The sequence below is a fragment of the Schistocerca gregaria genome, chromosome X (genome assembly GCF_023897955.1).
Source record: "Schistocerca gregaria isolate iqSchGreg1 chromosome X, iqSchGreg1.2, whole genome shotgun sequence".
In the NCBI taxonomy this organism is placed as follows: Eukaryota; Metazoa; Arthropoda; class Insecta; order Orthoptera; family Acrididae; genus Schistocerca; species Schistocerca gregaria.
Genome location: NC_064931.1, coordinates 643,805,793 through 643,830,805, shown reverse-complemented (window position 1 = coordinate 643,830,805; position 25,013 = coordinate 643,805,793). Strand labels below are relative to the sequence as shown.

The 25,013-nt window shown below is 38.7% G+C and overlaps 1 protein-coding gene across 3 annotated transcripts in view; it reads left to right on the top strand.

Moving 5' to 3' along the window:
- The window catches only part of LOC126299138 (sodium-coupled monocarboxylate transporter 1-like), a 332,547-nt gene extending 307,780 nt beyond the window's left edge, over window positions 1-24,767 (top strand). For all 3 annotated transcript variants that reach the window (XM_049990900.1, XM_049990901.1, XM_049990899.1), the window contains exons 11-14: window positions 10,597-10,780; window positions 11,531-11,617; window positions 22,005-22,159; window positions 22,269-24,767. In XM_049990900.1, coding sequence (XP_049846857.1) covers window positions 10,597-10,780; window positions 11,531-11,617; window positions 22,005-22,159; window positions 22,269-22,542 — 700 coding nt within the window. In that variant the 3' untranslated portion in view covers window positions 22,543-24,767. The remainder of the gene's footprint in view (window positions 1-10,596; window positions 10,781-11,530; window positions 11,618-22,004; window positions 22,160-22,268) is intronic.
- The last annotated feature ends 246 nt before the right edge of the window (window positions 24,768-25,013 follow it).

Genomic DNA, 25,013 nt, shown 5'->3' with positions numbered 1-25,013 from the left:
AAAAGGTAGGAAGATTTTTCTGTTTAGCAAAAGTGACAAAAAGCAGATTACAGAGTACCTGACGGCTCAACACAAAAGTTTTGTCTCAAGTGCAGATAGTGTTGAGGATCAGTGGACAAAGTTCAAAACCTTGGTACAATATGCGTTAGATGAATATGTGCCAAGCAAGATCGTAAGAGATGGAAAAGAGCCACCGTGGTACAACAACCGAGTTAGAAAACTGCTGCGGAAGCAAAGGGAACTTCACAGCAAACATAAACATAGCCAAAGCCTTGCAGACAAACAAAAATTACGCAAAGCGAAATGTAGTGTGAGGAGGGCTATGCGAGAGGCTTTCAATGAATTCGAAAGTAAAGTTCTATGTACTGACTTGGCAGAAAATCCTAAGAAATTTTGGTCCTATGTCAAAGCGGTAGGTGGATCAAAACAAAATGTCCAGACACTCTGTGACCAAAATGGTACTGAAACAGAGGATGACAGACTAAAGGCCGAATTACTAAATGTCTTCTTCCAAAGCTGTTTCACAGAGGAAGACTGCACTGTGCTTCCTTCTCTAGATTGTCGCACAGTTGACAAAATGGTAGATATCGAAGTAGACGACAGAGGGATAGAGAAACCATTAAAATCGCTCAAAAGAGGAAAGGCCGCTGGTCCTGATGGGATACCAGTTCGATTTTACACAGAGTACGCGAAGGAACTTGCCCCCCTTCTTGCAGCGGTGTACCGTAGGTCTCTAGAAGAGCGAAGCGTTCCAAAGGATTGGAAAAGGGCACAGGTCATCCCTGTTCTCAAGAAGGGACGTCGAACAGATGTGCAGAACTATAGACCTATATCTCTAACGTCGATCAGTTGTAGAATTTTGGAACACGTATTATGTTCGAGTATAATGTCTTTTCTGGAGACTAGAAATCTACTCTGTAGGAATCAGCATGGGTTTCGAAAAAGACGATCGTGTGAAACCCAGCTCGCGCTATTTGTCCACGAGACTCAGAGGGCCTTAGACACGGGTTCACAAGTGGATGCCGTGTTTCTTGACTTCCGCAAGGCGTTTGACACAGTTCCCCACAGTCGTTTAATGAACAAAGTAAGAGCATACGGACTATCAGATCAATTGTGTGATTGGATTGAGGAGTTCCTAGATAACAGAACGCAGCACGTCATTCTCAATGGAGAGAAGTCTTCCGAAGTAAGAGTGATTTCAGGTGTGCCGCAGGGGAGTGTCATAGGACCGTTGCTGTTCACAATATACATAAATGACCTGGTGGATGACATCGGAAGTTCACTGAGGCTTTTTGCAGATGATGCTGTGGTGTATCGAGAGGTTGCAACAATGGAAAATTGTACTGAAATGCAGGAGGATCTGCAGCGAATTGACGCATGGTGCACGGAATGGCAATTGAATCTCAATGTAGCGAAGTGTAATGTGATGCGAATACATAGAAAGATAGGTCCCTTATCATTTAGCTACAAAATAGCAGGTCAGCAACTGGAAGCAGTTAATTCCATAAATTATCTGGGAGTACGCATTAGGAGTGATTTAAAATGGAATTATCATATAAAGTTGATCGTCGGTAAAGCAGATGCCAGACTGAGATTCATTGGAAGAATACTAAGGAAATGCAATCCGACAACAAAGGAAGTAGGTTACAGTACACTTGTTCGCCCAATGCTTGAATACTGCTCAGCAGTGTGGGATCCGCACCAGGTAGGGTTGATAGAAGAGATAGAGAAGATCCAACGGAGAGCAGCGCGCTTCGTTACAGGATCATTTAGTAATTGCGAAAGCGTTACGGAGATGATAGATAAACTCCAGTGGAAGACTCTGCAGGAGAGACGCTCAGTAGCTCAGTATGGGCTTTTGTTAAAGTTTCGAGAACATACCTTCACCGAAGAGTCAAGCAGTATATTGCTCCCTCGTACGTATATCTCGCGAAGAGACCATGAGGATAAAATCAGAGAGATTAGAGCCCACACAGAAGCTTACCGACAATCCTTCTTTCCACGTACAATACGAGACTGGAATAGAAGGGAGAACCGATAGAGGTACTCAGGGTACCCTCTGCCACACACCGTCAGGTGGCTTGCGGAGTATGGATGTAGATGTAGATGTAGATGTAGATGTAGATGTACCTGAAAGTAAAAAAATGTAGTTTTCAGAAGAATCCATTTAAAATTTAATATTGCATTTCTAGTATATTTATTGATGAGAATTTCTTACCACTAATATTTTCCTGCACCATACTGAGCATCATCTGAATCATACTGATCTTCTTTTCAGCTCTTGGTCCCTCTTCTTTACTGTCTGGCTTCTTTTGTGCATTTTAAATTAGTAATACCTGCTTTACAAATTCACTCTTTATCTATTTGCACTAAGGATTTTACAGTATTTCCACTAGATTTTATGCCCAATAATTCCAAAACATCCAGTTTTCTAATTACATCATCATTGAAGCATAAAATAACATCATAAATACCAAATTTGAGGGTTGTAAGCTGAACAAATACAGTTTTCGGTAACCAGTTACAAATGACAGAATTCACACATTCATTTAATTTTGGGTTTTCCCATGAAGGCATTTCTACAACAAGGTCTCTAAATATGGGTTTAATTTCATTCATTACTGATGCAGGTAAAGAATGTTTGTGGTCATATCTGGCACTTCTCCTGTACTTGCACCAAGTGTCAGGATCATTCAGGCAAAGACCGTGCACTGGATTTTCATTTGTGGAAAGCTTATAGAAAAAGATAGCCCATACAGCTTTCTTCATATTTTCTAAATTCCCTACATATAAAACAAAAACTGTTTCACAAAGGAAAGATCAGGCATTTCAAATATGCTAAAATCTAAAAATCGAATTTTTGAAGCCCACTTGCCTTCCGTCTCCCCTTAAATTCAGTAGAAAAAAACCACTTTACAAAGCATGTAATGCACAGAATTTCTTTGGTAAAAAACATAATTTTAATAGAAATGCTTAGTAAGTTTGAGAATGCTGTGCTTCAAGTGATACTGTAAGCAATTGCTCAAAATATTGACATATTACCAATAGAAGAAAAACAAGAAGCAGTATGAAATCATCCAGTCACAATGGCAGAAATTAATATAAAACCACCAGAATAAGCATCAGATGGAGAACTATTATTCAGCTGTGGCCCTGTGCAAAATAATCTAGAATGTATCTGGGAAGCATCACCACCACAGGACACCCAAAATGTGTGGTACCCAAAAAGTTCCACGTCTTTTCCAAAATTTGATGGCCAAGCCACAAATATGTTATCATCAGATGTGTTTACTGTAACTTCAAACAGTGAGACCCCTAGATGCAACAAGTCAGCAACAGGCAATAGAACTGAAATTGAGCCAAATGGGATTAGCCGAGCGGTCTAAGGTGCTGCAGTCATGGACTGTGCTGCTGATCCCAGTGGAGGTTCGAGTCCTCCCTTGGGCATGGGTGTGTGTGTTTGTCCTTAGGATACTTTAGGTTAAGTAGTGTGTAAGCTTAAGGACTGATGACCTTAGCAGTTAAGTCCCACAAGATTTCACACACATTTGAACATTTTCTTTGAACTGAAATTGAGATAAAATAAAATTGCAATACAGTCAAATTCACAACAGATAAGAACAGTAAAAATAAAGCAGCATATACATTAAAGACATCCAATAGCAAGAAGTGAGGTGTTTTGATAGTTACATAAGAAGACAATCCTTCTCCCTCCCCCCCCCCTCCTCCCCACCCCCTTTCCTTAACACTCTTAGTAGTCTTGCATTCTGTACAGAAAAGTGGTCAGTCAGATATGTCAGCATGAATCAGTGAGTCAAATTTTATCTTAATCAATCAGATTGTTCAATCCATACCAAATAAGAAAAATGAAATTGAAATAGCTGTCTGAAGAGGTGAAGCATGTAAAAGGAAAGATACTTCAATGTCTCAGCCAAAGAAACTCTGCTGCTCAGAAAGCTTTGTGGATTGAGTTTGTCATCATATCTCTGTAGAAATAATGACTGCACAAAGGAAATATGAATATTTCTTGGAAAAAAGTCAAATACCACCAGCTAAAATTAACTGAAAATCTAGATACAGAGCATGTCTGCAAGGTATCTATAATAAAAATTTTACAGAAGTTCATATGTAAATGTGACTACTCTCCTTAATAATCTGGAAAATGCCCATAACTGCATCAGGAGACACAGTAATATTTCAAAACATAAAAGTTCTAAACCTATTGATGAGGCAGAGAAAATGACAATGATGATCACGTAAGAATTGCCAATAACAAGAGAAAGCTCTATAGAATATTGTAAAACAACTGATAGGCAACAATATTCTCAAAAATATCAATGTACAGTTAGATTATAAAAGTGTAAAAAATACATACAAAATACTGTGGACATGTTTAATTTTTCAAATGTAATAAACAATTACTCAGTGGACTCAAATATCTCAGACAGTAACCCTGCTTCTCTCTTTGTTCTTACCGCTAATAAGAATAAAATTTAATAACAGTGGTGCACTTACAGTCCAAAAATTCCACAGGTATAGGCAGCATCTCAGGTAAAAGTATATTTTATTTTATTGTTAAGAACTGTGGTGGCCTTATCACTAAACCACTGCCCCATTTATGTGACAGTTCTACATCTACACTTTGCAAACCACTACCATTCTTGTACACTGGTGTGACCTATGGTTTCTTTCAAATACTGAGTATTGTCTTTTGTGTTCGGGTTAAGAGAGGGACTAACTCAGCCACAGAGTTCTTACAGAATCTAATAGGTATTCCATTGGACTCTACAGCTATGTTAAACATTAGTGATGTCAACTATTTCTCAATACCACTGATGCGTCATGAGAATTAACCTTTTTTAGTGTTATCAGATTGTCATTTCTAAAGGGATTTTGTAAAACAGAGTTCATAATTTGTGCTTCTGCTCTGCTGCCTGCAATTTCAGGTCCTGTGTCACCCATGAATCTCTAGGCATTAACGTTGGAGCAACTGATAGCCTTAACAGTTCATTATCAACTGGAGCATTCCCATGTTGATTAAAGAAACTAAAACTCAAGCTGCTGTTCAAGAGAAGGAAGAAAGAAGCTATGACACATTAGATACTTTGCATTATTATCTAGTTTCTTAAAAGAACTAGAAAAATGTTTCCAAAAGAGTCTGAGATTTCTTGTGCAAACATCAGCTCCTTTCCATTGGAGAATTTGGCTTTAGAAACAATGATCAGCTGTCACTGACTTTCTTGGATTTTTAAATAAACTGCTTCATAATATGAAATGGGAAGTGTATCACCAGTCTACACACTGACTTGCCCAAATCTTTTGATACCACTGAGCTCAATACATTAATTAACAAACTCCACAATATAGACATCAGGAACACACCCTACGAATGATTGAGTCAGCAGAAACAGAGCAATGAAATGTTTTATTAAAATACCAGTTTAAATAAACATTATCATGGGTATCAGGAGACTGAATATGATTTACCATAATAGTCTGTACTCTGCGCCATTTTATTTATAATGTATGTATTGGGTTGATGCATAAGTTCATAGGGTTTGTCCATAAGTTTAATAAACACAATAGATACATATAACAGAGACTTTAGTCATAAATGATACATTCTGCTTCACTATCTACAACAATCTGCCAATGTTGGCATAACATTTTGATTCTGTGACTGTAGAAATGACTTGGTTTTGGGGCAAAGAACTTGTCGAGTCATGTTCAGAGTGCATTTTCATCTGGAAAGGAAGTTCCTTGAAGGTTGTTTGATAGAGAGTGGAAAAGGTGAAAATCTGAGGGCACAAGATCAAGAGAATAAGGTGGGTGCAGAATGACTTCCTGACCCAACTCCTGTATAGTGTTTTTTGTCAGTCTAGCAGGATTCGGGCAACTATTTTGCAGAGTAGCATCCATTCACACAGTCTTTCTCATTGTTGTTTTTGGATTGCATCTGTAAGATGTCTCAGTTATTGATAAGTACAACATATAACCTAATGAGAAGCCTTGAAAATTGCTGTCACAAACTCTACTTGTCCCATTAAACTAGACCATGCCTGATTATACTATGGGCAATTGAGAAAATATTTCCCTAAACTATTATTGGGAAAGCAAGAATAAATACCATTTAGCATCAAGAACTTCTCTTCCTACATTTAATAATGGAAATTGCACTTCAAATTTATATACTTAAAGTAAAGTGAAAATATCATGGTGTTAGGAATCACTATTCTGGGATCACAGATATATTTTACTGCTACAAAAAGTTACCTCTGCTATGGATGATTAGTATTTTCCTTTATGACTCAAAATAAATTGAAAATTCTTTTCATTCTGAAATATCACTTTGTCAGGCTCAAGCCAAAGCTAATGCAAGCTTATGCTAGTGTGGTTTTATGTGAAGATAAATTTTCAACAATCAAAGGTAACTGTGCTGTGTTAACTGAAAATCAGACTTTGTAAATAACTTTAAAATGCAGGTTGTTTAGAATTTATGGCACTAGAAATGAAAGAAAACTAATTTTGAGTTTCTTTTGGGAATTAAAATAAAATACCACAGAAGCTTCCACCCATAAAAACCATAGCAAGGAGAGGAAAAGATTTCTGTTTCACAGCAAAAACAAATTTTTAAAATTCAGCACTGATAATTATTATTTAACTTTGGTTCAACTTACATGAATAGGCAGCAAGCCTTTATACATCAAACTGCATACAGAGCCACAAGTGCAAGACAAGAGCTAAGCAACAAGATCAAAAGATAAGTGATAATAAAAAATAATATGGTGTCTTTCCTTCATATAGTAGTTCATGGAATCTTTATATACCACTGGAAAATCTAAAGTTTCAGTACACTACTTATGATATATATTCTTTATTAAGCATACATCACTCTAATTACTTTTACCACTAATTAGAGATGTCACACTGTATCTTATTGTTACTTGTACAGAACTGATGAAAGAGGACAAATAGGTTACAACAATAATAAAAACATGCCACACAGAAAGCATTTACAGTTTTCTACTGCATGTTAATTGAAAAACTGTTCTCAGTACTCTTTTGATCGCAGAAACTTGCTACATACAGTCAAACAGATATAAAAATAAACCCATTCTCAGTTCATTTCAGTAGGGCATACTATGTCTCCAGTCATGAGTGGGACAATGCAGGTGTGTATGCTGTTACCTCTGTCAAAATGTCTCAAAAATTCATTTCAAGTTTAGACCATGGACTCATTGTCACTTGATGGCAATAACAGTTTTCAGTGTGGAGAGGTGTCCTCCAGATTGGCACAAATCTCAGTAATGACATTCAAACATACATCTGCTGTCTTGAAAGATAAAATATAGATGATGTGCCTCATGGCAGTTGCCTGCTGCCAACAGCACCAGTTGGTGGTTACTACCTAAAAATTATAGCCCATAGATAACCATTCTCGCACGACAAATTATAACTGAATGCTGCCTTTTTGTAGGTAACTGGGAGGGCTGTCAGCCCAGTCAGTACACAATCTCCAGACATGAGAAATTTGATCTCTAGCTTTTCACCACAAACAACAGTACAATCCCCTCAAAACAATGGCACTTGAAGGAGGTGGGCAAGAATGGGGAATGGAACCTGAATCAGTGGCATTCGGCTCTCTTTGCCAGTGTGTGTAGGATTTGTCTGACATATGTTGCCCCTCACAGGTCAGTGTGCAGAGGTTACCAGATCTCTAAGGAATTCAGTCCCACAGGTTCAAAGTGATACGTTATGCCTGTATTGAGTATGGGCATTGAACACTTCTCATTGTTATCAGTGGTAACTTGAGGGCTTTCTGTTGCAATAACAGGGATCCTCCAACCTATAGTCTAACTCTACAGTGATGGGTCCTTCATTCCATGATAATAATTCATGGTCAGTCATATCCTACTTGTAATCACTTTCCTCCAGAAGGCAGTAATCAGTGAAACAGAATGGTCTCAGTACCAGTTGAGCTACTGAGCATGCTTGGGCCCTGTTGAAATCTGCAGTGTGTCATTTCAGTAACCCTGCCCACACACTGAATGAACTTATTATGGTCATTGTCAAAGAAAGGGGCAGTCATCTAGTGAACTTCATACTCAGGGAACTTAAAGAATATTACAGTGCATGTGCTACAGCAGCATGATGTTAGATGCTACACCGCAGCACATTTTGCTTTCTGGGATGAGGAAAAATGTCCACTCTTGAATAGATTGCCTTTATTTGGGTTAGTATTTTGTTTTCATGTACCTTTAAATTATATTTTAGTTTCATAAGGCTTATTCTTTCATTCCACACTCCTGATGAATCAGCTTGCACAAATTTTCAAATATTTAGATGGTGCAAATACGCTTTAGAGCAGTTTAGATTATGTTGTGGCAAATCAAATTAAGATTCACTAGAAAATCTGAGCAATATCACAACTAAAGAAAAGAAATTCTATCAACAAGAGTCAGCAGCAACTGGTTCTAGAATTTTTCTGAATCAGATACTAGTCAGTTAAATCTATTTCTACAGATCTTTAATCATCTAGAACAATCAAAACTTAAAGGTGTTTTGAAAATCACTCCATTGATAAAATTACACTGACTGAAAATAAAATCACAACATCAAGAAGGATTTTTGTGAGATAAACAAAAGTTGATAGATGTATTTCTACATCTGGAAATTGATGTATATTCAGATTTCACACCAGTTGCATAAGAATGGTACTATCAGCGCCACTATGAGGATGCAAATCAGGTTTGCTTTAAACTTCCTGACAGATTAAAACTGTGTGCCTGACCGAGACTTGAACTCGGGACCTTTGCCTTTCGCGGCCAAGTGCTCTACCATCTGAGCTACTGAAGCACGACTCACGCTCGGTACTCACAGCTTTACTTCTGCCAGTATCTCGACTCCTACCTTCCAAACTTTACAGAAGCTCTTCTGCGAAACTTGCAGAACTAGCACTCCTGAAAGAAAGCATATAGCGGAGACATGACTTAGCCACAGCCTGGGGGATGTTTCCAGAATGAGATTTTCACTCTGCAGCGGAGTGTGCGCTGATATGAAACTTCCTGGCAGATTAAAACTGTGTGCCCGACCGAGACTCGAACTCGGGACCTTTGCCTTTCGCGGGCAAGTGCTCTACCATCTGAGCTACCGAAGCACGACTCACGCTCGGTACTCACAGCTTTACTTCTGCCAGTATCTCGACTCCTACCTTGCAAACTTTACAGAAGCTCTTCTGCGAAACTTACAGAACTAGCACTCCTGAAAGAAAGGATATAGCGGAGACATGTCTCAACTATGTTTTGGGCAGTCACCTACCAGTTGCACTCTACAGCTACTCACAATGCATTATTGTTTAAAGGAAGAAAATTGTGAGTATTGTTGGCCCCCTGAACCCTGATACCATAGACATCATGAAGGTAAATATGAGACTAATAAAAACCTACAAAGATATGTAAAGGCATTTTATTTTCAAAAATTCCATCTGTGAATGAAACAAACAGAAACCATAACATATGGTTGAATAAAAAGTATCCCCTGCCACATATTTAACAATAATTTTCACATGGTGGATATGGATAGGTTCAGATGCAGTTGTGACTACTGATGCATGTCCACCATCATTCTGAAGGTGATATTGCTACACTGAAACTGTTTGAAGCCTCTCTATACAGTTTGTCTATTTATGTTGTTGGATACAGAAGTTCTGTATAAGTTCCCACTTGCATCAGTTGATTTGGAATCCGGCTAGTAATTTCAAGGAGGAATTGGGTGTATTTTATTTACATATTGGGTTGGAATATGTGCTGAAGAAATCATATTTCCTTCACCTTCTTTTCTCTTACCACACAACAAAATCTGTTTCATATTTGAAAACAAATACTGTTTACAAAATGAAAGAATGATATACTTATTTTCTCGACAACTGTCTCTGCAATAAATTTCTCGAATATCGTGAATCTCAGAAAACCAAGGACAGAAAATAGGTATTTACATGTAGATTAAATGTTATTTGCCAAACACATAGTTGTAAAAGGACAGACAACCATGAAGAAGAAAAACTAACCAGCGAAACTTTACCACACAGTCCTTGTTCATAGTTAAGTTATATTTCTACCAAAGTCCCTGTCTGATTCAAATTAAATCCTAATTTGCTTATCTTTTATACAAGTGATGTATTAAATCTCTTTCTGGTTGCGTAACAAGGTGATAACTAATTTCATCCTTTGTTTATGGTTGTTTCACATAATAATGTCATTTACAGCTTATGCTGCTTTTAAAGCACAGTGATATCTCTGAAATACAGTGCACTCTGCATGAAATGTGTTACACCATCTGGTGCATGATATTCCGGAATGGATACTTATGAGATAGAAATCTGCTTAACAGTAGTTCTGCAGACTACATTTCAGTCCTGGTATTATGTAAATTTGTTAATTTTCCTGCCTTGTGCTCTGGGTATGAGAAAACCTAATGTAATAGATCTTAATTTTAAAAAATTGAGTGCTCTTAGATTGTTTTTATGTACTACAGGCCTTCAACATAATTGCATTTATATGTAGGAATTTGACATGAATCTACATCTTTTTTTTCTAGTACTGTCTCAACTGGCCTGAATTCACTTGCTGCTATATGGTTTGCAGAAATGGATGGCTCAAATTTTAAGAAGAAATTGAATCAGTCCAGGGCAGCATTAACAGTAAAACTGCTTGCCTTATTGTTTGGACTACTTTCATTTGCTTTAGTGTTTGCTGTACCATATATGGGTGGTCTTGTGCCAGTAAGTGTTTCATTCCTTTAAACAATTCAGATTAATTTTCTTTGATGTGCTATAATTGAATGACATATGAAAGGCCAGTCTTAAGTTAGGAATAAAAATTTGTTTTGTTCATGTTTGCCAAAACAGTCTCTGGCTAATTTACCATTTCTGTAAATGTTACATATCTACAAAACTTAGCTATGTATTGTCACTGGCACTACTTTTTTCTGGAAATCAGCTTTTTCTCATTGTCAGAACTTACCCAACTGAATCACTGAGATCAAATTTTCTTTATTAATTAATATTCTGACATGGTAATAGCTGAAATGTTAGGTTCAAAAATACATCAATAGCTGTACCTCCAGTAAACTAACTTGAAAACTGTCTCTAATGGCCTCGTTGTTGACGGGACGTTAAACAACACTAACCTAACCTAACCTAACTTGAAAAATGCAAGAATTTCTTGAGAATATTTTTTTAACTGCAATATGTATATTTTGGAATGTCTTTATCAGTAAAATATGTGAAATAGACAAGGGCTTACAGTTTTTCACAGATAGATATGATGTAAGAAGATCAAAAGATGAGGAGGAAGTGTCTTCAGCATCTTCTTTTTATTTAAATAAGATTTGAAATTTTTGTCATTGTTTATGAAATTAAGAACTATCATATGATTCACAAATCATATTTTCTCTTATTTTCACAACTGTTAAAACCTACTGAGATTTGTAGAAACATGCATGATGTTTGTTGTTTAATTATTCTCTACAGGTTGCAGTGTCTCTATCAGGATTCTTTTCTGGAGCATTATTTGCTCTTTTTCTTTTGGGAATGTATGTTCCATGGGTAAATGCAGTGGTAAGTATAGTTCACAAAACATTCTTTATTTATTCATCACTAAATCATTTATGCACAAGACATGCGCATCATGATATTGGACATGATTGATGAGATGATGTGATGTGATGAGAATTTACATAACATGATTTTACATAGGTATTATTTATTAGAATGTTATTTTTGTTTTATGCCAAGCTCACATGTATACCAAACAAGTACCTGGTTGGCATACTTATAGATTGCAACTTATTATTAGCTTCAAACATTTTTATGTTTTATATATATATCTACAGCATAAAAGACCAAATGTATTTTATGGGAAAGGCATCTCTATTTCAATCAGTCTATTGCATATTTCTTGAACTGATTTGCCTTATATTATATAAATGAGATTTGCGACAAACAGTGTTAAGTGTAACATGTTATTTGTAAAATATTTGCACAGATATAGTAAACTTAGGGGACTGACTACTTACATGTATTTAAGAATGCATTTGTAGTACAAAATTACTTCTCAACGAACAAAACTTTAACCTTATTGAAATATACAAAGGGACTTCAAAAAGTCAGCTACACATTATAATAGCAAGCCAAGTAACTTTTATTGAATATTTCACTACACTTCAAAGTCACATAGATACATTACACTAATTTTAAACATGTGTCAGAATGTTCTACTAACTGTTCAGTTCCTGAAAAATAGAAATGTGCTCCTTGGTCTCTGAGCCACTCGAGAACCACTCAGAGAGCATCGTCATTCAAGACACTCTTTTCCCTGGGAAATTTTAGTACCTTTTTGTGGGTGATGAGTGCTGATAGAAGAGACATTATGTCCAGGTAGCTGAGAAGAATATAACTTTATTACTAACACAGAGAATACATTAGTACTTAACAATTGGTTCAAGATAGCAACTGAAACAGCCTCTGAATGGATACAACTGCAAAGATCATTATGATCTGATGGTAGTTGATCTACCATAGTAACAGTTCTTGAAGCTACTAGCTGGGCACACAGCCTGTCACAGTAGGGAAACATCACCATAGGCAAAGTCCATATATGCTGCTCTAACCATTTCCACTCTCTTAGGTTCTGGCTGACATGTGCTGCTTTCTGATGAATAGACTTGCTGAGCTTCTAATGTCAAGTGTTGATTTCAAGATGTTAAGGTCAAGGCTGGAACTCACACTGACTGGTGAGCTGCTGGGCAGCAGCCTATAAGACCATCCACTGGAGAAATACTGGGAAGTTGTGCTAGTATCACATGGCTTGCAGAGGCAAGCCAGTGCCAGCAATAGCAGCAGTGTATATGGCAGATGTGGTGCCCCCAGATACTGCAGTAGGTGTCGCAAGCAGGATGAGATGAGACAGTGTTGCAGGCACCTTGACAGGGTGGCAATCGAGACCACTCTGTTTTGTGGCTTGTGACCGGGTCGTAAGGTGCTAGCCACAGATGCCACATATGTGGTGCAAGGCTTTGCCTGTATGGCACATGCTTCCAAACTTCCTGCATTAAAATGTTCAAGCAAAGCTAGTGATGTGCACACTGTGTGGGGTGATCCATTGTTACAGGGGAAAATAATGCCTTTGCTTAACATTCCATGCATTGTTTTCTTTACAGCATTGTGCAGTAATATCATTGCTGCATAGAACAAATTGGCATTACCCAGTGTACATATCTCCATCACAGTTGAAGGAAACAGTGGCCATGACCCCCCGACACCCCCCCCCCCCCTCCCCCACAGCTGATGGTACATCATTTCTTCCTAAGAGGTGAGTAGGTATGTGTCCATTCCACAGCCACTCTCTCTGTTGCTGGTGTCAAGTGATGGATCTATGACTGATTGCCCATAATGATATGGCTTTGTAGGGCTCAAAGAAGGTACCATAGACCTTGCACCTTTGTGTACAAGAGGTAATGATTGCAGACCCGAACATGAGCACAATTTCTGATACTGCAGATGATCCCAGATGATGGGATGAACACTGCTTGTTGAGATGCATATGTGCTGAGCAATGTCCATGATACTCACTCTGCAATTGCTACAAATTAGTTGCTCAATTTCCTGGATATTATTACCTGTACTTGATGCTGATGGCTTTCCTTTTCAACATATGTCACCCAGATCTGTGTGGACTTAGTCAAATTTTGGCACCACTTCACTGTGGCTGGATACAGCATTGCATTTGGCCCATATACCACCATAATGTCATTGTGAGGCTGTGTGAGTCTATGCAATTTAGAGGTGTTACCCACAAGAATCATGCAGTCCTGCATACTTCAACTTTGGAATATACTTCCAGTTGCTGTGCCATTTTTATCACACACTGTGATGCACCTGTTATCATTACCACAGCAAAGCTGTGTCTGCAGGATGCTGTCAACATGTACTCTCCACTGACAATGTACCACTGTTGTTGCACAATTGTCTTAGTGGGGACAAAATATATAACTTACTTTTCAAGTCCTACCTATTTATGCTACCTGTAACACACATACAATAAGAAAGAGCTAAACTGACCTACGTTACCCAAAAAGTACATGTGTTCCTTACAAAACATTTATCACATGCTCTATACATTCACTAGACAATATACTGACTGAACATATATTAAATATTACAAGTGGACAACAAGCCTCATGACACGCTCAAGTTATCAGGATCGCTAATCTCTAGATTGAAGACTAAAACTGATAGACAGGTGGGATTTTCTGTACAAGCATATTTTGAAAAATAGTGATTCTATTAATTTTGTGTGCTAATAACATGATTGCAAAAGTCAATATGCGAACAGATCATTTTTTACTAAATATTTGTTGATCAGCAGATAGGCATGTGCACACACACACACACACACACACACACACACACATGGATATAATATTGTACAATTTGTTGTGTAGATTTCCAATACCTCGATGCAGTGAGGAGACAAAAAGTCATGGCATACCTCTTAGTATTGTGTTGGACCTACTTTTGACCAGTATAGTTGCAGCAACTCAACATGAAATGGACCCAACAAGTCGTTGGAAATCTCCTGCAGAAATATTGAGCCATGCTGCCTCTATAGCTGTCCATAATTCCAAAAATGTTGCTGCTGCAGGATTTTGTGCACTAACTGACCTCTTGACTATGTTCCATAAGTGTTCAATGGGATTCATGTCAGGTGATCTAGGTGGTTGAATCATTCACTCAGATTGTACAGAATTTTCTTCAATCCAATCTGGACAGTTGTGCCCTGCTGACACGATGCACTGTCATCCATAAAAATTCCATCATTGTCTGGGAACACGATGTCCATGAATGGCTGCAAATATTCTCAAAGTCACCAAATGTAATAATTTTCAGTCAATGATTGGTTCAGTTGGACCAGAGGACCCAGTCCATTTCGTGTAAATACAGCCCACACCATTATGGAGCCACCACCAGCTTGCTCAGTGCCATGTTTACAACTTTGGTCCATGGCTTTGTGGGGTCTGCATCACACTCAGACCCTGCCATCAGCTCTTACCAACTGAAATTAGGAATCATCTGACAGGACCATAGTTTTTCAGTCATCTAGGGCCCAACCAATATTGTCATGAGCCCAAGAGATCTGCGGCAGGTGATGTTGTGCTGTTAGAAAAAGCACTCACATTGGTCGTCCGCTGCGATGGCCCATTTATGCCAAATTTCGCCACACTGCCCTGACAGAGACATTCATCTTATGTTCCACATTGATTTAATGTGGTGTTGCTTCTATGTTAGCACTGACAACTCTACACAGATACCTCTGCTCAGTCATTAAGTGAAGGCCACCAGCCACTGCAGATATTGCCTGAAATTTAATATCCTGAGCACACTCTTGACACTGTGGATCTCAGAATACCCCAATGATTTCTGAAATGGACTGTCCCATGCATCTTGCTCCAATTTGTTTGCATTCAATATTTTTTAATTCACATCATGCAGTCATAATCACATTGGGAACCTTTTCACATAAATCACCTGAGTGCAAATGGCAGCTCTGCCAATGCACTGGCCTTTTATACCTTGTGTATGCAATACTACCACCATTTGTATGTGCACATTTCACTATACCATGACTTTTGTCACATCAGTGTATATGATGTCATTTATATAAATATGGCCCAACAATGGATTTTATATGCAAGATAAAGTGCTAAACAAGTTTTTCTATCCACCTGTCTGCTGTTCAATACCTCCTTTATTCAGTGTTATGTTTGTATACTATGTTCAGTTTTCTATCACCATAGAGTAGTCTGATTCTTTTGGACTGAAACTATAACAATATGTTCTTATTGCTATAAATCACTTAAGAAACAAATTTTATGATTTTTTTGTGACAGTGTAATTTATTTCATGTAAGTATATTATAAAGTGTTTCAGTGTTTGTAGGAAATTTGTCAGTTTATTAGAAAGTTTAATAAGTTGATTAGTCATTGCCTGTCAACGCTGTTTCACTCAGTTTCTACTTGAATCTTGATATCCGTATTTCCCACATAGCTATCTTGTAAAATGCTTGCAATTATCTCAATATGAATGTTAAATTTAGTTTTCACAAGTGATAAGTATCTTCCATGCTTAAAGAATCAGTTTTATTTATTTATTTATTCATGCACCTTTAAGCATTTACATATAATTGATGTTGTAATTAGTAATTTTAAAATAGCTTTTACATTGAGGAGTGACATGTTAGCGAAAACATGATTACTTATTGAATAGCATCATGTACTATATACTAAATCACATACAATCACATAAAAAATTCATACATATAAGCAAAATAACAGTACACAAGAATACAGATACAGTTTCTCGAATGAAAGTGCAATCAGTCGTACAAATTAATTAGTAATGTAGATAATCTTTTGCAGAGTTTTCAAATTCTTGGACTATGTGAAAAGCCCTTTCTTTCAGCTACTTTTGTATTTTACTTTTGAAGACGTTTGGTAAGACCTGATGTGCCTATAAAGCAAATAAACTGAAAAGTTTTCTACCTAGGTATTCAACATTTCACTGCATTTTCTTAAAACTGGTTGTCGGTCTAGGCATCTACAGACGGGATGTAGGGGTGGGGACTGAGCCTCCCCTTGCCTGGAATCTACAATAAAAAGTTTTTATTATCACTACATATTTCTCACACTATAACAAGTATTGAGTGGATAACAATAAATTCTCTGTAGTATTTTAAGCTTTTTGTCTCCTATGAAACTGGCTATCTCATTTATATAAAAAACGGTGATTTGAGTCATGGCTCCCATCTTTACCCCCTCCCCACCCCCCTCTCCCACCACCATAATAAATTTCTGTTGATGCTCATGGTTGCAGGCATATCTACTTTTGATGTGTGATGAATATGATGTTGATGTACTGACTGCCATAAGCTATACTTGTTGTAGTTATCTTTCATATACATCAGGCAACTGTATATGAAGAGAGGTGGAATGGTCAGTGTATTTAACTATTTGAAATAAGAGCTACAAGATATTTTAGGTAAGAAAATTCCAGACATGCACCTAATGGTCTTCTCCCAGAAGAACTACCCCCAAACAAGAATACCATATCATAGATGACAGCGAAAGCAAATAGTTTTTTAGGAAGAAACTAGCATAGTTTGCTCAACAGATAAATAATGCAGGATAGCTCTTTACATATATACTCTGTATGACTGTTCCAAGTTAATTTCGAGTCCAGATACACACTGAAGCACCAAAGAAAGTGGCTTAGGCATGCATATTAAAATACAGAGATATCTAAACAGGCAGAATATGGCACTGTGGTCAGCAATGCCTATATGCAGTTGTTAGATCAGTTACTGCTGCTACAACAGCAAGTTATTAAGATTTAAGTGAGTTTGAATCTGGTGTTATAGTCGACACACGAGCAATGGGACACAGCATCTCCGAGGTAGTAATGAAGTGGGGATTTTCCTGTACGACCATTTCACAAGTGTATTGTGTGTATTCTGAAAATCAAGAATCCACTAAAACATCAAATCTCTGAAATCACTGTGGCTGAAAAAAGATCCTGCAAGAACAGGACCAATGATGACTTGCTGCATATTTCAATGCTGGGCCATCAACAAGTGTCAGTGTGGAAATCATTCAATGAAACAGCATTGATATGAGATCTTGGAGCCAAAGGGCCACTCGCATACCGTACCCTTGATGACTGCACGACACAAAGCCACCTTGGACTGTCTACACTGACATTGGACTGTTGATGACTGGAAACATGTTGCCTGGTCAGACAAGTCTGACAAATTGTATTGAGTGGAAGGGTGTGTACGGGTTTGGAGACAATGTCATGAATCCATGGAACCTGCATGTCAGCAGGATTTTCATGTCATAGTTGGCTCATTCCATTAGGACAGTAGCATTGCCCTTGTTAGGTGGTAGGACAACAGTGAGAGGATTGTTGTGGCACAATAACAGGGAAGATTGGCCAGATCCAGAAGAAACATAAAATCAGTACTGTCTGCAGGCCCCCAACAAAGATCTGGAAACTAATGAAGCCTGTGAAAGATGATGTAGGCTTCAGAACACCATGAATATACAAAATACCATGTGGGTGTGGGCAGTTTTATGTTAGTCAGACTGTCAGTACCCCTGAACAATATCACACACAACATGAAAGGTGTTTCTGCCTACTGAAGCAATAGAGATCAAAACATTGGACAGCATACTCAATAAAGATGTTGGATTGGAGCTGAGTACAGCCTGGGCTCCCGTGACTGGGGAGTTGAGGCAGGCATGGCGGTCACACAACCAAAACATTTCCCTATATGGTACAGGACTAGGCACCAGCTATGTAAGCATGGTAGGGGCATTCAAATGACAATCAAACACTTGACAATGGCAGAGGAGGTCTCCGCCAAAAGCTTGTACGCAGTTAACCACTTGACACAGCTTGAAACCTGAGAATATTTTATCAATAGATGTTGCCACAAAAGCATGCTTTCATACATAAGATATGGCCTACTGTTCCCTGACACTTATCAAGAATATTTTTCCATACTATTCTTAGTTGTTTGGTAGCTTTACAGCTGGGAATGACTCCTACCCATGCCTCCCATATTGATGCTGCAATCCATGACAACACTAGGCTTTTGTGTGATGCCATTCTTTGAATTTACTTCCTGAAACATATCATCATCACTACATCTCTCTTGTCATTTCATTTTGTCAAAATCTGATTGATTCTGTATGCCATTACGTACTTGCCCTTCTTCTGTTTGTCAGGGAACTCCTTTCAGTTTTGCTGCTTAGTGCTGATAACATTGGCGCTCTTACTTGTTAGATTGTGAACCAAATCTGGGATAGTGTACAAGCTGTCAAAGTAACTATAGTAACACTTTCCAAGTAAATCACGAGGAAGATCAAAGCAGTTCGAAAAGTTACTTTCTCTGCCATAAATTGTGTCTTTAGCAGTATAAACAATGAAAAAAGTTATAACCAGCCAAAATACACTCCTGGAAATGGAAAAAAGAACACATTGACACTGGTGTGTCAGACCCACCATACTTGCTCCGGACACTGCGAGAGGGCTGTACAAGCAATGATCACACGCACGGCACAGCGGACACACCAGAAACCGCGGTATTTGCCGTCGAATGGCGCTAGCTGCGCAGCATTTGTGCACCGCCGCCGTCAGTGTCAGCCAGTTTGGCGTGGCATACAGAGCTCCATCGCAGTCTTTAACACTGGTAGCATGCCGCGACAGCGTGGACGTGAACCGTATGTGCAGTTGACAGACTTTGAGCGAGGGCGTATAGTGGGCATGCGGGAGGCCGGGTGGACGTACCGCCGAATTGCTCAACACGTGGGGCGTGAGGTCTCCACAGTACATCGATGTTGTCGCCAGTGGTCGGCGGAAGGTGCACGTGCCCATCGACCTGGGACCGGACCGCAGCGACGCACGGATGCACGCCAAGACCGTAGGATCCTACACAGTGCCGTAGGGGACCGCACCGCCACTTCCCAGCAAATTAGGGACACTGTTGCTCCTGGGGTATCGGCGAGGACCATTCGCAACCGTCTCCATGAAGCTGGGCTACGGTCCCGCACACAGTTAGGCCGTCTTCCGCTCACGCCCCAACATCGTGCAGCCCGCCTCCAGTGGTGTCGCGACAGGCGTGAATGGAGGGATGAATGGAGACGTGTCGTCATCAGCGATGAGAGTCGCTTCTGCCTTGGTGCCAATGATGGTCGTTTGCGTGTTTGGCGCCGTGCAGGTGAGCGCCACAATCAGGACTGCATACGACCGAGGCACACAGGGCCAACACCCGGCATCATGGTGTGGGGGGCGATCTCCTACACTGGCCGTACACCTCTGGTGATCGTCGAGGGGACACTGAATACTGCACGGTACATCCAAACCGTCATCGAACCCATCGTTCTACCATTCCTAGACCGGCAAGGGAACTTGCTGTTCCAACAGGACAATGCACGTCCGCATGTATCCCGTGCCACCCAACGTGCTCTAGAAGGTGTAAGTCAACTACCCTGGCCAGCAAGATCTCCGGATCTGTCCCCCATTGAGCATGTTTGGGACTGGATGAAGCGTCGTCTCATGCGGTCTGCACGTCCAGCACGAACGCTGGTCCAACTGAGGCGCCAGGTGGAAATGGCATGGCAAGCCGTTCCACAGGACTACATCCAGCATCTCTACGATCGTCTCCATGGGAGAATAGCAGCCTCCATTGCTGCGAAAGGTGGATATACACTGTACTAGTGCCGACATTGTGCATGCTCTGTTGCCTGTGTCTATGTGCCTGTGGTTCTGTCAGTGTGATCATGTGATGTATCTGACCCCAGGAATGTGTCAATAAAGTTTCCCCTTCATGGGACAATGAATTCACGGTGTTCTTATTTCAATTTCCAGGAGTGTATGTTTATCTTGAATGATGAGAGGTATCATCTTCTGGAAGAAGCATATATAAGGAAATACAGCATCGCTTTGTGTACTGCTATGTACTGCTAGTAATCCTTTTATGCTACATTGAAGTGCCAAGGAAACTGGTATAGACATGTGTATTCAAATACAGAGATATGTAAACAGGTATAATGTGGCACTGCAATCGGCAACACCTATATAAGACTACAAGTGTGTGGCACAGTTGTTAGATTGGTTACTGCTGCTACAAAGGCAGGTTATCAAGATTTAAGTGAGTTTGAACATGTTGTTATAGTCAAGGCATGAGCAATGGGGCACAGCATCTCTGAGGTAGCGATGAAGTGGGGATTTTCCCATATGACCATTTCACGAATATACCATGAATATCAGGAATCCAGTAAAACATCAAATCTCCAACATTGCTATAGTTGGAAAAGGGTTATGCCAGATCAGGACCAATGATAACTGAAGAGAATGATTCAACATGACAAAATTGAAACCCTTCCACAAATTGCTGCATATTTCAATGCTGGGCCATCAACAACTGTTAGAGTGCAAACCATCCCATGAAACATCATTGATATGGGCTTTCAGATCCAAAGGCCCACTCGTGTACCCTTGATGACTGCACAACACAAAGCTTTTCACCTTACCTGGGCCCATAAACACTGACAGTGCACTGTTGATGACTGGAAACATGTTGCCTGGTCAGACAAGTCCTGTTTCAAATTGTATCGAGTTGATGGATGTGCATGGGTATGGAGACAACTTCATGAATCCATGGATGCCGCATGTCAGCAGGGGTAGGTTCAAGCTGGTGGAGGCTCTGTAATGATGTGGGGCGTGTGCAGTTAGAGTTATATGGGACCCCTGATATGTCTAGATACGACTCTGACAGGTGACACATACGTAAGCATTCCGTCTGATCACCTGCATCCATTCATGTCCATCGTGTATTCCGACAGACTTGGACAATTTCAGCAGGACAATGTACGACACCCCACACATCCAGAATTGCTACAGAGTAGCTCCAGGAACATTCTTCTGAGTTTAAACACTTCTGCTGGCCACCAAACTCCCCAAACATGAACATTGTTGAACATATCTGGGATGCCTTGCAACATGCTGTTCTGAAAACATCTCAGCCCTCTTCTACTCATACAGATTTATGGACAGCCCTGCAGGATACATAGTGTCAGTTCCCTCCAGCATGACTTCAGATATTAGTCAAGTCCATGGCACATCATGCTGTGGCATTTCTGCATGTTCATGGGGACCCTGCATGATATTAGCCAGGTGTACCAGTTTCTGTGGCTCTTCAGTATATTTTTATCATGTCAGTCATCAGCAATTATTATTTCATGAACATATATGTAAATAACAAGCATCCAAGAAATCAGTGTATTTCATTTTAGAGTACACAGCATATATGTTATCTGATAAAAATAAAACAAAAAATATTCAGCACTTTTATCCGGGTGTAGATGCAGCATTGATTATTTTGTAGGGTGCAGCAGCTGGAATGATATTTGGTATTGGCATACCAGCCTGGTTAGCTACTGGAAGCAACATAGCATCTGAAAAAGGGTATGTCCCAAATGTGCTTCCTGTTTCAACGCATAACTGTTCAAAGAATACAACAATTCTGCCACAATATGTAAGGTGTGTAAACAATTCTCCTGTTGCTGCTTATGAACATAGGCCTACATGTTTAATTACTTATACATCTCCTCTGTTTTCCATAGCTTTTAACTGTACATTTGTGTTTCAGGATTAATGATGAGATTTTTTATCCATACAAAATATCATTTCTTTGGTATTCACTTATCTCAATCATATTGACACTTCTCTTTGGTTTGGGAGTCAGCTGGCTTTTCAATTTTGAATGTTTTCAAAGACAGAAACTGTGCAATATCAAACTCAGAAGCTTGACACAAAGAACAACAGAAATGGAACATCAGACTCTTTCTGCTACAAGTGAGGAGTCAAACAAATTATTAATAGCAGAAGGCAACACTGACAAAGATTTGTACAGACAGAGTTGAAAATATCTAGCACCTAAGGAAGTAATATTTGTGTGTGTGTATGTGTGTGTGTGTGTGTGTGTGTGTGTGTGTGTGTGTTTAGCGAATTGTTTTTCTGACTCCTAGGTTATGAGTATAACTGGGTTGTTTACACATGACTGTGTGTTGTTTGTGAAGATATGTTTTCAGTCTGTAACAATAACAACCAAAAATATCAATCTACTGTTATACATATCAACTAGCTTCCTTATTAATAGTATAATACTATTATTAGTATGAAACAGTTGTATCCTGCTCAAATTTTGTACAAATTTTTTGTGTGACTGTGTGATGATATGTGACATTAGTAACTTAATTATTTTCAATTACCTACGGAACTGTCAGTCAAATGCAATGTAAAGATAAAATAGTTGCCCATTGTCTGTAATCCTGAGATGAAATTCAAATGTATATTCTTGACAGTATAAAGAATATTTCAGAAGAATTATAAATATTTTAGTAGAACAGTTTTGAGTTAAAAAGTTCATTTAATCATATATCCAAGCTTGGTGGTTGCTGTATTTCAGGAATCTGAATTTTTCACATGGGAAGAATACTACTAAAACCAATTGAGATTCCACAGCTACATTATCAAAGCAGTCTGCCTCTTTTTCCTTTGCCATTCTTTCAATAACAGTGGCAATTCATGTTGCAGGAAGTCTCATATATGAGCCTTGTGAAATGCAATAGGACAGTAGATCCAGTCAACTAATTGTCAATTACACAACATTACACATTTACAAAAAAATCTTGAAAATATGTTTTCACAATGCTATGTGGACTTGCAATGAATCATTGATATGAGTTGTTGAATCCATCTCATGTCGAAGAGACTTCCTCAGTTAATGATATTCACACAGTCACTCAAATATTAGCACTTACCCATTGCCAAAATTACAATCACTGAGCTTCATCATTTACCTACAAGTGTTGCAACCATTGATGTACGTAAGGGGTATAAACCATACTGAGATACTGTTAGCCATACTTTAAAATGTGGATACCAATAGAAGTTGACAGTTGTTATAGTTCTACAATTTATTGACTGCAGGGTGGTTTGTTCCTAATCCAAATTTAACTGGACTAAATAGCCTTCAGGTTGGTACTCTGCAGATATAAAACTCTCCTTGTATTTCTTATAAATAGCAAGAGAATTTCCATTATAAAACCTGTAAACAAATATCATACTCAGATATTCAGTGTATCTAAAACTGTGTAAAATTGTTTTAAATACTTTATTAATGGACTCACATGCACATAACCAAATTGAACATACTAATTTAACTTATAGAAACAATCAAATAATGAGTGAGTTCAATATCATATCTTACAAAAAATGGCAAAAATTTTCAGTATTATCATAAAAAGCTTTTAATAAATAATTAGCACTTCTTAATTCACCAGAAATATTTCAGATTAAAATGTCTTTCCTTCATTACAAATCTGCTTCTTGTACTATGCATTGTCTTTTATTTTAGGAATCAGTAGTAGTTTCCCACTATAGCAGTCTTTCATCTACACACAACAAAAAAAGTTTTGCATCACCTCAGTTCCAAGAGCTCCGGAAACTGTACAGAAAATTGGACTAGAGCTCAACATAAACATCATTTACACCCTTTTTATTGCTCATAAAAAAGCACAATTGCATGTTCTACCACCATACAGTGAGACCTTCAGAGGTGGTGGTCCAGATTGCTGTACATGCCAGTAAGTCTAATACCCATTAGCATGTCCTCTTGCATTGATGGATGTCTGTATTCATCATGGCATACTATCCACAAGTTCATCAAGGCACTGTTGGTCCAGAGTGTCCCACTCCTCAATGGCGATTCATCATAGATCCCTCAAAGTGGTTGGTGGGTTATGTCATCCATAAACAACCCTTTTCAATCTATCCCAGGCATGTTCGAGAGGGTTCATGTCTGGAGAACATACTGGCCACTCTAGTCGAGCGATGTCATTATCCTGAAGGAAGTCATTCACAAGACGTGCACAATGGGGGTGCAAATTGTTGTCCATGAAAATGAATGCCTCGCCAATATGATACCGATGTATGTTGCCAAAAAATTAATTCCCGTGCTTATCTGCTTATGTCAGTAAGAATGGTAGACTAGAGTAGTGTACTAAAATGATGTGAAAGGAAGAAAATTAAATGAATGAAGTGCTGAAATACTGTTTTATTTTAAATATTTAAAAAGATTGAAACCTTTACATAAAAAAAACTAAACATGAACTACTACAAGTTACAATATTAATAATTTCACCACTGAATTCAGTTTTAGCATCTATCTTGAAAGGGAGAAATCTTTGGAAACAAATCTTGGGAAAATGAAAAATGGCAAAGAAATGATCACAAGGTAAAATAAAGTATAAAGCATTGAAGCTATGTTCGGGAAATCGTCATCATCTAAGAGCACAAAATCAAGTCCTTCATCCTCTCCATTTGGACATTC